The 16,267-nt window shown below is 34.2% G+C and overlaps 1 protein-coding gene and 1 pseudogene across 1 annotated transcript; one reads left to right on the forward strand and one right to left on the reverse strand.

The window, feature by feature from the left end:
• On the forward strand, nucleotides 6,240–9,003 carry LOC105166394 (transmembrane 9 superfamily member 11). The gene is made up of 2 exons (XM_011085735.2): nucleotides 6,240–6,452; nucleotides 6,633–9,003. The coding sequence occupies exon 2, from the start codon at nucleotides 6,737–6,739 to the stop codon at nucleotides 8,708–8,710; it is 1,974 nt and encodes a 657-aa protein (XP_011084037.1). The 5' UTR covers nucleotides 6,240–6,452; nucleotides 6,633–6,736; the 3' UTR covers nucleotides 8,711–9,003.
• On the reverse strand, nucleotides 12,476–14,521 carry LOC105166395 (annotated as a pseudogene).

The following is a 16,267-nucleotide window of genomic DNA, read 5'->3' on the forward strand; positions in this document are numbered from 1 at the left end:
GATAAACAAAAGAACATTTTATTTTTCATAACAAAAATAGGTTAAAATTGAAAATTTTTAAATGATTGAACGGAACTGACTGTATATTCTTTTCTTCATTTGAATGATTTATGTTTTGAATAAAGAGAAATAGCAATAAACAGTGTTGTGTCTTTCCTAAGAATTTCACGATGAGAGATCGTGATTTGTGTTGAACGATTTTTGCATTATTTATGGTGGATTGATGTTTTTCCATGTTGGATTTCTTATGGAGGGAAATTCACACATTCATAACGCAAGGAGGTTCAATTCATATATAGACTACGAAAACCACAAGGGACATGAAGAAAAATGAAAAGTGGATTAACATGAAAATTCAGAGTTTAATCATCAGAGATAAATGTGTATTAAATATTAAGAATTTTTCTTGACACCTATACTGAAGGTGCATTGTGATTTATTCAGGCCTTATAACTGCGAATGATTTTTTATATTACTTTTTCTTTTAATTGATGTCGTGTTTTACTTTTATTTGTAAATATCGATGTATTGGATATCACTTCAAGATCATAAACGGATCAAGTGCCCACATATTTCTTATGACTATACACATTTCTCCTATATGACCTTGACTCACACATCGGAAAGCTACAAACGAAATATTCCTAGTGTCTGATCGTTCTTGCTTTGCAGGTCATGTATCTGGAGCGATTAAGGTTTACTTAAACTATATGGAGCTTTATTTACATATTTGATACAAGCAAATTTAAAGATAAATGACACATATCAAATACATTTTATTAATTTTTAATATCTTTATGTATATGAGTCAAACGAGGTAACAAATTTTTATATTAAAAATAAATAAATAAATAAATATTATTCATATAAAATTTCATTAATTTTTAGTAGTACTATATATATCTGCAAATATCAAATTATTCATGCTCATATTTGATTTAATTAAAATTTCTTTAAAATCAATTTAATTAATATTCAGACCGAACACAATTATCCAACTCAATAATAATACAAATAAAATTAAACAATCATATATTTAATTCGATTCAATTTATCTACATATCTAATTGGTCCCTTTTTGGTATAACAAGTTAAAGAGCATTAAATGTGAATACTAGGTAGGCATATTCAAGTCTCCATTTACAAGTTGCCCATAGAAGTAGTGGTACTCACCCAACTAAAGGTGACCGGCCGAAACTACGACTAACATAGCTTGTATTTAATGCCAACTAGCTCTGCTTTATTGGTGAGGTTGAGGTCCCACAATTAAAAAATTATAAATTCTAGTCTAGTTTATAATTTATTTTTTATTTATTTATTTTAAATACGTTTGTTGATTTAGAAAATCAATATATTAAATTAGTATTAGAGTTTGAATATATTTAATTATTAAAATCTTTTAACATAAACTTTCATACAAAAAGAATTATGATTTTTTTTTTGTTTCAACTTCAAATATATCTATATATATATATATATATATATAATAACATTCTATGACACTTTTATTTAAAAAGGTTTAATAATTCTTGGGCTAAATTATGGTTGACTTTTTGGATTAAGAAATTAAAATCTTGGGTTAATTTCTTTTGGTTTGTGAAGATCATAATGTTTTAGATTTCTAAAACTTGAATCTTAAGGAAGTTTAGAAAAGCACTACTTACAAGTTAATTAATATGCTTTAAGATCCATTTTCGTTTCGATTTTAAAATAAGGTCATAAAATATTTGAATAAAATAAAATTATAAAATTTAAAAAAAAATTAATGATAATTTTATAATTAATATGATTAAAATTAAAAGAGTTTGTTAAAATTTAACAATAAGTTGAGAACTCCGAACTCTTTTTGAAAGTAACTAATTATAAGTTTCTAACATCTAATTTTTAAATCTTATAAATTTATTCTCCGAAAATTTTATCGAACAATTTATTGCGACGTTTTGAAAAGTTTATAAATTCACAAAGTTAAGTTCATAATATTTCAAAATTTTGATCGTCAAATGTAACGTACAAAAGACATTAATATCATCATCATATAATGCTTAAAAAAATAGGAGAAATTAGTGAAAAACTAAATACAATAGTTGTCAATGTAAGAAGCCCATTGACAATTACAACAGTATTAATAACTGGACGATGTCGTTTGCTTCACGGCTCAGTAAACTCTCCGGCATTGAACCTCACATACTTCCACTTCTCAAGATTACTTTTACAAATATCTTAAGATGATGAATTTGGATTTAAGGATTTTAAATTTTTAATAAGAATTATTTGAATTTGTTTGTATATGATTTGACTTATAATTTGATCTGTTTTTTTATTGCCCAACATGTTATTGAAAAAAATACAAGCAACTCTTCTGTGTTATTACAAATAAGTAAATTACTTTCGTATAAAAAAAAACAGAATTTATCCCCCTTTAGTTTTTAAATGCAGTAATTTACTCCTTTATATTTTTTAGAATAAAGCAATTTATCTTCCTGGTAAATTGCTATTTTTTTATAGGAGTGTAATTTGTTCATTTGCAATATCACAAGGAGTAAATTACATTAAACTGATATCATCCGCTCTGATTTTATATGAGATTTATGATTTTGTTAAAAAGGCGTCTTCATAGGGAGACGAGGCTTATAAGTTGTTGAAGCTGCAATTAATATTTTCATTTGAAATTTTTGTTTCCAATATCTCCCTCGAGTCCAATATTTTCATAACATAATTAGTATTTAAATAGGAAAAAATGTAATTCACCTTCATGTGATATGAAAAATGAGCAAAGAGACTCCGGTGAAAAATAAAATAGTAAATTATTTTTCATATTTTGAAAAATAAAGCAAATTACTGTCCTCTGTAAACATTGATAGGGGGACAATTTGCTTCATTTTTGAAATAAAGGGGGATAATTATACGGGCACAGATTGAACCTGCAACACATACAATACATCACTAGATGACACAAAAGATATGACACGATAGTACAAAGGCCACCCATTTCCAACAAAAGAAATACAGAATGAAGGTATTAGAAATTGTACAATAGCATAACACGTCATTTCGTGTCTTCATCTATGACATACGTATGAAAAACGGATAACAACCTGGAGATGCACTTATGTTGCAAATTGTGGTATGTTATATAATATCACATATTTTATTTTAGATTTTATTTTCTTTTACATTAACATTCATTATTTTTGTATAATCTTTAGACAAAAGAGGTAAAACGTCCTTGAAGCAATTTGTCAATCTAGACCACTAAATATTGAAGGGTACCGCAATTGGTCGATCGATTCGCACATGGAATACAAATAACCAAGAAAGCTCTAACACATCAACCACAACAAATTGCAACGTCATCCGATAATATTCTCACCACATCCCACAGGCAAAGGAGAAGTTCTAGTCGAATATCTATTAGTTCAGTTGAGCGCGATGGTGTTGGGGTGGATGTAGTTAGTCCTTCTACAGTGTATACGCCTCAAGATTACTACGTGCCTCAACCGTCTCAAGATGATTGGTTTCAATCGGCTCCATATATGTCAAGCCATGCAAAAACTTATTCTTAACATGTAGATCTTGACCTTGACCTTGACCTTGACATTAATCAACCATATGCATCAGGATATAACATTTCACCAATTTTATTCCCATCATTTAGTGCATATCGTGATAATGAGGAGTCTAGTTCTGCAACATCACCAAGTCAGTTGCATATTAATTCTGGTGGTGATGATAATAATGAACAAAATGAGCATATACAGAATGTGGGTAAGGAAATAAGAAGACCTTGGTGTCAATGCTTCAAATGCAATTGTGGAATGGACGAATATTTTTAATATTTGTATTTTTATTGTAATATTTGTAACAAATTGTAATTATAATGTTTAAATTTATCATTAATAATTTTAATGTATTTTTTTTTTAAAAACCCCGAGTTGTAGTTGTTATCCACAACTCGAGGTCGTGGATGGCATCCACGAGGCTGAATCATGGATGCTATCCACGATTCGGTCTTTATTATTTAAAAAAAAAAAATTACCATCGAGTCATGGACGATGTCCACGACTGTACGGATGATTTTTTTTAAAAAAAAAGTTTGCGTCTGTCCATGACTCGACATAAATTTGTTAACATATTTAAAAAATTATTAATTTTATAATTTTTCTTTTGTTTGATAATAATAAATAATTAACCCATGATATCCTTTATAAATAAAAAATCATGGAAAGTACCGATAAACTACGACTATTCAACTACTATTAATCATTATTTCTACATATTAAGTCAAAACATTCACTACAGATAAAAATTATGATAAATATTTTGATCATAGATAATATCATGATAAATCTTGATTAATCGTAGTTAAATCTAAAACTTTTTAATTAATTTTATCTAATTATAATAGATAATATGATTTTGTCATGATTTCAAACTGTAGCGATTTATAATATAAACAAATAACAATTATTTCTTTTATCGTGAATTCACACGATATAAGAAGAGCATAATAATGTCATTGAAGGGGATATATAAATATTGCAAAATTTTATCTTTAGTGGATGTTTTTGTCACAATGATTATGGTGAATTATTACATAATAACTAATAATTAGTGTCTTAGATTACGGCCCAAATCGTATTTTTTTTGGATTATTATGTAAATATGATTTTTTTTATCCAATTCAAGTTTGTTTGTATAAAATTGATCATATAAAAAATTTGATATATTTATTATATAATTAATTATTTTTCTTGAACTATACATTTATTAAACGATAAGTGTATTATATTTTTCATATTATTAATTCAAAGATTTTTCATAAATCAAGCATGACAAGACGAGTGATAATTATAAAGAGTAGGCAAGTGAGGAGATAGAGTTAGATGTAAGCCGCTATTACTACTCTACGTGACAACCATTACAAGTAAAGAGTACCTGCAGTTGAGTGGTCAAACGGCTTTTGCTGCCATTTTTTTTTAAGGAATAATTACACTCTCTTTCATTAAAACTTGATATAATTATATATAAATTTTCTGTAGTTTGAAAAATTATATTTAGTATACTTGAAATTTATTTCTATCCAACAAATTAGACCCCATTAGTCAAAATTCACAAATTTATTGATATTAACATAAGAATTGAAAAAAATCTATATTTATCCCGATTGGCTTATTACTCATACGTCTTCCCGCGTTAATATATATGTGGAGGTAAATCTTCACGTTATAAGAGTAGTTTAGTTTGAAAAAAAATGTTTGAACTATGATAAGTCAATAATAAGTGAATCGAGGGTATATATCAATTTTCATTCAGCTATTCAGTTAATATCGACAAATTTATTGAATTTTAACTAATGGAGGGACTAATTTGTTAGACGGAAGCAAACTTTAGGAGTGTTAGATGCGATTTTCCAAATCACAGGAAGTTTACATATAATTAAACTAAATCTCATGAGAGGGGAGTATAATTATTCTTTTTTTATTATTTTTTTGAGTGGTTTTGATTTAAATCACCCTTTAACTGTGCAGTTGAGTGATCAAATGCCATTGCCACCCCTATTATTATTATTATTAGGACAAATTACAATAGACTCATTTAAAATGTCATATTTATAAATATTTTTTTGTTGTTTGAAAAATTATAAATACTTCTCTAAAATTATGAACATCTTAAACAAATACTCTTTCATAACAACCCATTATAGGAGATTATTTGTTAGAGGGCTGTTAATTTTAAAAAAAATATTTATAATTTTTCAAACAATAAAAGAATATTTATAATTTAACCAATCTTAAAGGAGTTTATTGTAATTTACCCTTATTATTATTTGTATGCGAAGATCGAATAGTTTCCATTCCAATCACCACTTAACTTTGTAGTTGAGTCGTCAAAATGCCTGTGGTGATGCTTTATTATTATTATTAGAAAGAAATATAATTGATTTGAAATTAAAATTAAAGTTTACAGTTGAATAGTCAGGACGTATCTCAAATCAAGTCTAACTCGCCACATAGTAGCCCCATTGCCATCCAATTTATTGTATCACATTAATAAGTGATTAATATAGATATAAAAATATATATTTTAAAAATAAAAAAATAATTAAATTTGAATTAATATTATATATATATATATATATATATATACACACACACAACATATGTACGGGTGTCATACCGACGCTCTATAGGGGTAAAAGTTGATGGTGTGCAACTATCTCGGGAAACATTGTCAAAAATAAAAATAAAAATGAGAAGGGAAAATAGCACATGAAAATTCTTGCAATAAATTCGATCACCGACGCGAAAAATTGATATAAATATGATCTCTCTCTCTTCTTCATTGTCTTATGCTTCTCTTCTCTCTGCTCTCCCTCTTCCTGAGCTCCAATTTCCACATCTAGACGTATTTGCCACTGCTGCTGATATCCCTCTTTCAGAGGGGAAGGTCCGGTAAGATTTCTCGACAATCTGTACGTTGATTACATTTTCATTTTCACCAAGAATCATTTCTTTGCGATTTCGTTCTCTTTTTCCTGTTCCTGCGGTGCATTGTCTTGAATTGTTTTACACATTGTCATATCAACCAAGCCCTCTCGTGACTCATCATAATATTCTGAATTTTGTTTACAGATCTTGATAAAAACTGAAATCCCGCGATATATATTGGTTTTTTCTTGGCATTATCGTTGATTTCCTGATCTGGGCTATCCAGATCTGCCAAGAAAACAGAGAAGATGGAATCTTTTCGCAATGTGAAGATCTGGGCCATGCTTATTTTCATGGCGTTTGTCCAACTAGGCCAGGGGTTTTATCTCCCTGGTAGTTACCCTCACAAGTATGGAATCGGTGATTACTTGAATATGAAGGTCAATTCTTTGACTTCAATTGACACTGAGATTCCCTTTAGCTATTATAGTTTGCCATTTTGCCAGCCGAAAGAGGGTATTAAGGACAGTGCTGAAAATCTTGGTGAGCTCCTTATGGGTGATAGGATTGAGAATTCTCCGTATAGGTTTAAGATGTATACCAATGAGTCCGATATTTTTCTATGCCAAACTAAGCCTTTGTCGGCTGATGAGTTTAAGCTATTGAAAAAGAGGATTGATGAGATGTACCAGGTGAATGTGATTCTAGATAACCTGCCCGCGATTCGGTATACTAAGAAGGATGGTTTTATGTTGAGGTGGACTGGTTACCCGGTCGGTGTGAAGGTGCAGGATGCCTATTATGTGTTCAATCACCTTAAATTCATGGTTCTTGTTCATAAGTATGAGGATAATGTAGCTCGTGTTATGGGTACTGGGGATGCAGCTGAGGTGATCCCTACAATTGGAAATGCGGGATCCAATGTGCCTGGATACATGGTTGTTGGATTTGAGGTGGTGCCTTGTAGTTTCCAGCATAATGCTGACTTGTTGAAGAACTTGAATATGTATGACAAGTATCCAAATCCAATTAACTGCGATCCAGGCATGGTGGCCATGGCTATTAAGGAGAATGAGCCGCTGGCTTTTACGTATGAGGTGACATTTGTGGAGAGCGACATCAAGTGGCCATCAAGGTGGGATGCGTATTTGAAGATGGAGGGATCAAAAGTGCATTGGTTCTCAATTCTCAACTCTCTCATGGTGATCACTTTCTTGGCCGGCATTGTGCTGGTGATCTTTTTGAGGACAGTTAGGCGGGATCTTACTAGATATGAGGAGCTTGACAAGGAAGCTCAAGCCCAGATGAATGAGGAGTTGTCAGGATGGAAACTTGTCGTCGGTGATGTTTTCCGTGCACCTACTAATCCATCACTTCTGTGTGTGATGGTTGGGGATGGAGTACAGATACTTGGAATGGCAGTTGTGACGATTTTGTTTGCTGCCCTCGGGTTTATGTCCCCTGCATCACGGGGGACACTCATAACTGGTATGCTGTTTTTCTACATGATTCTTGGAATTGCAGCTGGTTATGTTGCTGTTCGCTTGTGGAGGACTATACTTGGTGGAGCTAATAAGGGCTGGTTTTCAGTTGCATGGAGAGTTGCTTGTTTCTTCCCCGGTATTTCTTTCCTTATCCTTACCACTTTGAACTTCTTGTTATGGGGTAGTAAGAGCACAGGAGCTATTCCATTTTCATTGTTTGTTGTACTTATTTTGTTGTGGTTCTGTATCTCCGTTCCCCTTACCCTGGTTGGTGGCTTCTTTGGTGCCAGAGCACCTCCTATTGAATATCCTGTCCGAACCAATCAAATTCCCCGTGAAATCCCAGCTCAGAAATATCCATCTTGGCTTTTGGTTCTTGGGGCCGGTACCCTTCCTTTTGGGACACTTTTCATTGAACTCTTCTTCATAATGTCCAGTATCTGGATGGGTCGTGTATACTATGTTTTCGGATTCTTATTAATTGTTCTGATCCTCTTGGTAGTGGTTTGTGCTGAGGTATCCCTTGTTCTAACTTACATGCATCTCTGTGTCGAGGACTGGAGATGGTGGTGGAAATCCTTCTTCGCTTCTGGTTCTGTTGCCATATACATCTTTCTTTACTCCGTCAATTATCTGATATTCGACCTTAAGAGTTTGAGTGGACCGGTATCCGCCACCCTTTACCTTGGTTATTCACTCTTCATGGTTCTTGCAATCATGCTTGCAACGGGCACTGTTGGATTCCTTTCCTCATTTTGGTTCGTGCATTACCTGTTTTCGTCCGTGAAGCTCGATTAGATCCATCTTTTGGCTACTAGAGTTTCATTACTGCTATGAAGCTGCAGCTTTGGAGATCTGTTCTTATTTTTCTTGTTTTTTATGCCATTTTATAGGGAAATGTTGGATAGAAACAAGAATAACCGAATGAAGTATTTTGTTAGATTCTTTGTTAGCTAAAAATCTTTGGATGCTAAACCAACTAGAATTTGCATAGATGGCAGGACATTTATTCGATACGACAATGTTTTGAGACACATTTCTTATGCATTCTTGGTTCTTGATTTTTATTTGATGACGACGCAGTTGATTCATCAGGTCTTCTGTATGATCAATGATATGATTATTTGGTTCTTGAAATGATGTGTGATCTTTGCATTTGTCTCATTCACTGTTAGGTTCAAATAAATGATTTAGGAGGGAATTTCGTGGGGGGGGGGGGGGGGGGGTAGCAACAACTTAAATCAACTACTTCTTTTCTATTATTATTTTATTATCATGGCGCGTGGCTGCTGTGTGCATATAATAAATTATTTTTTTATATTTTAAAATATATTATATAAAAGTGAAATATAGAAATCAATATATTATATTAAACAAAAAAAAGAAAGGAAGAAAAGAAAATTAATTTATTTGAAAAGTTGAATAAGTTAGTTATCTTATTAGTTAAAGGGCATAAAAAATTGATAAAACGGTGTCCTTAACGGCCATTTGTGAGTACGTAGCCTCTTTCTTTTTTATATTAGTATATATATACTAGACGTTATGGCATGTAATTCCTGCGTGCATATAATAAATAATTGTTTACGCTTTAAAATCTATCTAATTAATCATATTTAATTTATATTAATATAAGATAATTTAGCAAATAAAATATAAAAATTTTGAAAATATTAAATATATGAAATCATACATTTTATTAATGTTAAATTATTCAAATTATTTGAGAAATCTAATCGACTTTAGATGTTTAATTTTAAAATAAATTAAAAATGACAAATTTAAATAAAAACTATTATAATAAGGGTAAAGCAGTCCAAACCAGTTAAATTTATTTAAGAAAATGTCAAAGTAAACAAGAGCACCTTTTCTAGCTTTTGGCTCAAAGTGTTGTTTTGAACAGTTTCAAACACATAAAAAACGTATTTTCCAATCTAGAAGTCGAAAAGTATTTTTGAAAAGCTCTCCCAAACAGTCCCATACCTCTACCAAATAGCAAAGTCGGGGAAATTGTTTTTCTAGGCATCCCGAATTATTAGTACAGTCACTAGAAGAATTATAATATATAAAATTATCAAAGGAACTTTTCCATCTTCTAAGGCTATAGTAATGCATCTGTAAAGAGGTTCTGGAGACTGTAAATATGAAAGAATTGCAAAAGATGGAAAATATATGTAATGAAATATTGATTTACTTCACTAAATCAACGTTGAAACATAGTGCATCAGTTATTCGGGATAATTGGATGATTAATTATATTTTGTTATTCGAATAATGAACATTTGGTACCTTGACATATAAATTTTTTATTTTTTTGTTATCAACTTACAATTTCAATTTTACAAAAACTATTTTTCAATACCAAGTTTTTTTTATGGGAAAAACAACACATGCAGTGCACATATGATATTTAAGGGTTATGTGATGTAATATTTTTCACATATGCACATGTGAAGATTTTTTTTCGACAGAAAAATCAACAAAAAAAGGGTCATACATGATAAAGTTCAAATTTCGCAAAGTTGAGATAATAAGATGGAATTTTTTTTTTTTTATGCCAAAGTATAAAAACAGGCATTGTTCATATGGCAAAATGTATTTCAATTTTGGTCACTAAATTATTTTGCCATGGATATCAGTTTTGATTTTCAAGTTTTCTTAAAATAATTAAAGTTAGTCCTATCTGTCAGTTGACCGTTTAAACTAATACAGAGACATGTCATAGACAAAAGAGGAATATGAGGTACCAAAACTGATTTAATGAATAATTTAACGGACCAAAATTGTAATCCTTTGCGGCAGATTCTATGTCTATTATTTTAACGTGATTTTTCGACCGCAGTATTGTCAAAAATCTTGATTTCCAAGTTTTATTAAGTAATCGGAGTAGTTATAACCATTAGTTGATCAAAAGGTCCCTCCAATAGTTTAAATGAGCAACTAACGAAGCAGCGAGACTAATTTTATCATTGTAAGAAAACCTGGTATCAAAATTAAGGAGATTGGGATATGAAGTAACAAAAATGATTTAACGACTAACTTAGAAAATTAAAAGTGAAATTATCCCGATTTAGTAACATATGGATAAATATTCATCCAAATTATATAATGCTGAGAAAAAAAAAAAAAACAATATTTATGTTCCAAATGATAAATCAAATGCTTCAGCAATAATATGCTGCAGAGAATTGAAACCTACACTTCTTTTTTTCTTTTTATTTTTTGTTCTTCTTGGATGAGAAATTATAGGAATTCCCATGAATTCACAAATTTAAAGAAGTCGCGTTTCTGTAACACGAACAACATGCGAAGTTGTCAAGCCTGCTAATAAGCATCCAAGTAAAAACCTAGCTACTCGTAATTCTATTCGTTCTAGAGTTATATTTCATGGGTGTTTATAAATTCAATTTATCTGGTGGGAATAAATTAGAAAAAAGTTATAGATTGTTAGAATATGAAAATTCCGGAGAGGTGTTGAAGCGTGATTTTACTATTTTTAAAGTAAAATTTGTCCGCACTATATGATTATTGTTGGTTAAGCGAACTCACTTTTAGGATATATATATATATATGTACGACGAAATTAATCGAGACTTGCGGAACAACAATTTCAAAAACCTTCTTTCAAGAACAACTCGGAAACTAAATTAATATAAAGTGAGAGAACTTATGAGTATTAAAGTGTATATTATGACACTTGATTTCATCTACATATAAACATATATACTCTGTAATCCAAAAGTAGAGACATTGCAAAAAAAAATACCTTTTCTGATCAGAAGTTTTTGGAAATAACTTTAAAGTTGCAGCTTTCAGTATTTTCATTTCAATAAAAGTCATCTTATTTTGGCAAAATGCTATTTACTATTTGCAACTTCACATAAGAGAGAAAATGAAATATTATTCATTTCGCTGTATAAACTGCACGTGTCCAGTGTCAAGTGTCGAGTGAATTTAAATATTACTTGATATATATGTACAAATTCCCTCATTTTCTTAATTATGTCCTCAAAGTTTCATTTTAAACTTTTAATTGGATAAGTCTTTATTAAGCATTTAAAACTTAATTAGTGTTTTCATGTGGGACATGAAATCTATGGCTATGTTTGGATTTGTAGCTTTCTATTTTTCGAGATAAAATAAAACACACTCAATGTTTGTTTTTGTATTTTTACACCTTATCTGCGTATTTTTATGTTTTTCAACTTTCTATATATATATAGGCACACATATATAGACACATTATACATAATGTTAGCAAACATGCTCAAAACAACGCACATCATGAGCAGGAGCTTAATCTGTAACTTCTGTAACTCGGAGCGTATGTGCAGCTTTCAGCATACTTAACCAAGTCAGCAGGTTGAGGCAGCCGTGTTGTCAGAGCTAAGATACAAACACCTTCTCAGAACGAAAATAAACGTCTTGAGTCGATAAATATATAGTACAAGGGTGGGTTACAAACCGAGTTCATATGCTTTAGCAGCTACATTTGCAGCAATATGAGCAGAGATCTTTCTTATATTGAAAAAGGAGGATAAATGATTCCCTTTTTTTTTTAAAAGCTTCCACCAACATGCGTCTGAGTGATTTCTTTCCATTAAACAGAAAATGGTGGAACAACTCTGTGCCGAGTACAATTACCAGGTTAACACATTTTTCTATCCGTCAACTGTATATTGTTGTTCTGCTAAAACAACCACCTACCAACACAAATAAATTGTGCAGGCATATCGACCAGGTATAACCACCTCTCAATCATATACACCTCAGTTTAGAAGGACAACCCGCATCATATTTGACAAGACTTGGTAAAATCTCAACAAAGCTTCATATAGAAAGCTACAAATAATGGCAAACTACTCCGTAAGGGCAACATGATGACAATCAAGACTCTGTATACTGATCAACCTGCCATTCCAATAAAAGTAGCTCATGCTTTCATTTTGATTGCTGAGGTAGAACGTTGGAACATCTCATGGAAAAACTGTTGCAAACTATTCACTTGGAGTAGGGAGATCAGTCACCATTCCCACAGCATATCAAGTTATTTACCTGAACACGGCATACAACAACAGCACCTTTCTTAACAAAGAGAGGTTTCTTTTTCATAGTTTTTGGATCAATCTGCAGCATCAGTTCAACAATTTAACATTCCTCCACTACTGCATGGATGTGTAGAACAGCCTTGTAACCAGCACAAAAGATTGCATTATCAATTGTGTCCAGAATCTGTAAGCGGGCAACAAACTCAGAAACAGCATGTATTGGTTTTGCAACACAGCATGTATTGGTTTTGCAACACTACACATAACAAAACCAGCTATAATATCCTCCTCCTCAATCCCAGACACCCTTACTCGCAAGTTTTCACCAGGTCCTGCACGCCTTACTTTGTCTTCATCACAGTAGATGCCAAGGACCTTCACAGGTACCTTATTTGGCATGACGAGCAAACTATCACCTTCACGAACACTCCCAGATTCTATTTTTCCCATGACAACAGTTCCCATGTCTTTAAACTTGTCAATAATAGGCATTCTGAATGGACCCTTTAGATCACGCAGTGGAACTTCAATAGCATCAAGCGCTTCAAAAAGGCATGGACCATTCCACCATGGGCATACACTTTTCTCCACTCTGGTTTTCATATTTGTCCCCAGAAGACCAGATATCGGAAGAAACTGAACATCTTTTTTCACATTATAACCTGAAGACTTCAGAAATGATACCATTTTCGACTCAATCTCATTGAATCTTTCTTTTGACCATTTAACAGTTGGCTCATCCATTTTGTTCACAACAACCAGCAGCTTAGAGACTCCCAATGTCTTAGCTAGTTGCACATGTTCACGTGTCTGTCCACCTCTCTCATAACCTGTTTCAAATTCTCCCTTCCGAGCAGAAATTACAAGTACACCTATATCTGAATTGGAGAACACTGCTAAAGCTGAAATATGATGCTTGGAAACTGGTAAAGGCAGGAAGAAGCAGAGCAGAAGAATGAAACCTACTAACATAACGGATAATGTTCATTGTTTGTAAAATGTATTCGCTTGGCTCGGAAAAATTCTCATTTTGGCGACTGAGAATAGAATTCTTGTGGGTCTGGGTACATGATAATGAGCAAAATTGGGATGACCTTTGTGAACCATCTACTCTGGTGAAGAGGAGCTGTTGGGTAGGTGGGCAAGTGGCAGGGAGGGTGGTTGGTGGCCCATGGGAGGAGGGTGGCAGCCAATGAGGACTCCGGCGCGTCCTCCCTTACAATTTTTTCTTCTTGGTCCATGCATAGGGAGCAGAAGCTAATTCGTAGCCCTCCCAATTCGTTCTCAGACCTCGAAGCAGAATTGAGAATACAGAATGATGAAAATTCCAATTCATCCTCCCCACCATCCCTGATTTTTCCACCCGCATGCGAAAAGGATACCTGCAGAGAAAATCATTCTACGGTTTGACTTCTTCCACAACATCTCCATTTCCTCCTCCCCACCATCCCTGACACTGTCGTTATCGGCGAATCACAGCTCAAGATGGTCGAAAGCCGCCGTCTGAGAAAATTGGAGACTGCGACGACCAACAAGGTGAGGAGGCTGATTGTTTCAGCCGCGTATAAAAGAAGTGGCCCTAGACTCTTCAAATACCTTTGACGTGGTTAGAAGGATAACGTGTCTATGATGAGTCAGCAGTCATGATGACGTGACGGTGGTAAGTCAGGAAGAGAGATGACGTGTCAATGGTGACAGCAGAAAGATGACGTTTCTGTGCTGAGTCAGCGACATGGATGACGTGTCACTAGTGAGTCAGCAATGAGCATGACGTGTCATTGGTGAGTCAGCAACAAGGATGATGTGTCTTCGGTGAGTCAGCAGACAGGATGACATGTGCATAGTGAGTCAGCAAACGTGATATCGTGTCCATGATGAGTCAGCAGCTGCGATTACGTGTCCTCAGTGAGTCAGCAGCAGCGATGAAGTGGTCATGGTGGTCAGCAGTCACGATGACGTGGTGATGATGAGTCAGCAGCCGCGATGACGTTTCAGCAAGCAATGTGACGTGTTCTCGGCGAGTCAGCAAAGTCGATGCGTGGCTTTGGTGAGTCAGCAGATTCTATGACGTGTCCGGACGAGTCACCAGAAGGGATGACGTGTCCCTGGTGAGTCACCAGATGCTATGACGAGTACATGGTGAGTCAGCAGTTAGGATGACGTGTCTGGACAAGTCGGCGGATGAGATGACGTGTCCGGACAAGTCGGCGGATAAGATGACGTCTCTTCGTTGAGTCAGCAACGACGATTACGTGTGTGTGTTGAGTCAGCAACCCGATGACGTGTATGGATGAGTCAGCAATGTGATGACGTGTACTGATGAGTCAGCATTGAAGATGACGTGTCAAGGAGAGTCAGCAGCAACGATGACGTGTAAGGATAAGTCAGCGAACCGATGACGTGTACTAATGAGTCAGCAACTAGGATGACGTGTATTGACAAATCAGCAAAGTGATGACGTGTGCTGATGAGTCAGCATTGAGGATGACGTGTCACGGAATTTCAGCAGCAACGATGACGTGTAACGATGAGGCAGCACCTACGATGACGTGTATTGACAAGTCAGCAACTGATATGATGTGTCCAATGTGAGTCAGCAACAGCTATGACGTGTACGTACGAGTCAGCAGACTAGATGACGTGTCTCTGGTGAGTCTGCACCCCGACGACGTGTACCGATGACGTCTCCTTGGTGAGTCAGCGGTTGCGATGACGTGTGGTGAGGGAGTAAGCAGAATGAATGAAGTGTCACTTGTGAGTCAGCAACTGCTATGACGTGTACTGACGTGTCAGAAGCGAGTATGACGTGTCCGTGGTGAGTAAGCAGAGGCGGTGACGTGTACCTCGTGAGTCAGCTGTTGTGTTGACGTGTATGTGGTGAGTCAGCAACTGCGATGACGTGAGCGTGGTGCATCAGCAATGACGATGACGTGAACGGATGAGCCAGCAATGACGATGACGTGTAATAATAAGTCAGCTGCTGTGATGACGTTTGCGTGGTGAGTCAGCAGTGACGATGACGTGTATAGAGTAGTCAGCAGTTGTGAGGACGTGTGCGTGGTGAGTCAGCAATGACGATGACGTGTGTGGGTGAATCAGCAGCAAGGATGACGTGTCTGCGATGAGTCAGCAGCCAGGATGACTTGAGCGTGGTGAGTCAGCAATGACGATGACATTACTTTGGTGAGTCAGCATTCTGGATGACGTGTCGCCTGTGAGTCAGCAAAGTCATTGACATGTTTTTAGTGAGTCAGCAAAGACGATAACGTGTCCGTATGAGTCAGCAAGGACTATGACGTGTTTGGATGAA

This window comes from Sesamum indicum, linkage group LG7 (genome assembly GCF_000512975.1).
Source record: "Sesamum indicum cultivar Zhongzhi No. 13 linkage group LG7, S_indicum_v1.0, whole genome shotgun sequence".
Taxonomy (NCBI): domain Eukaryota; kingdom Viridiplantae; phylum Streptophyta; class Magnoliopsida; order Lamiales; family Pedaliaceae; genus Sesamum; species Sesamum indicum.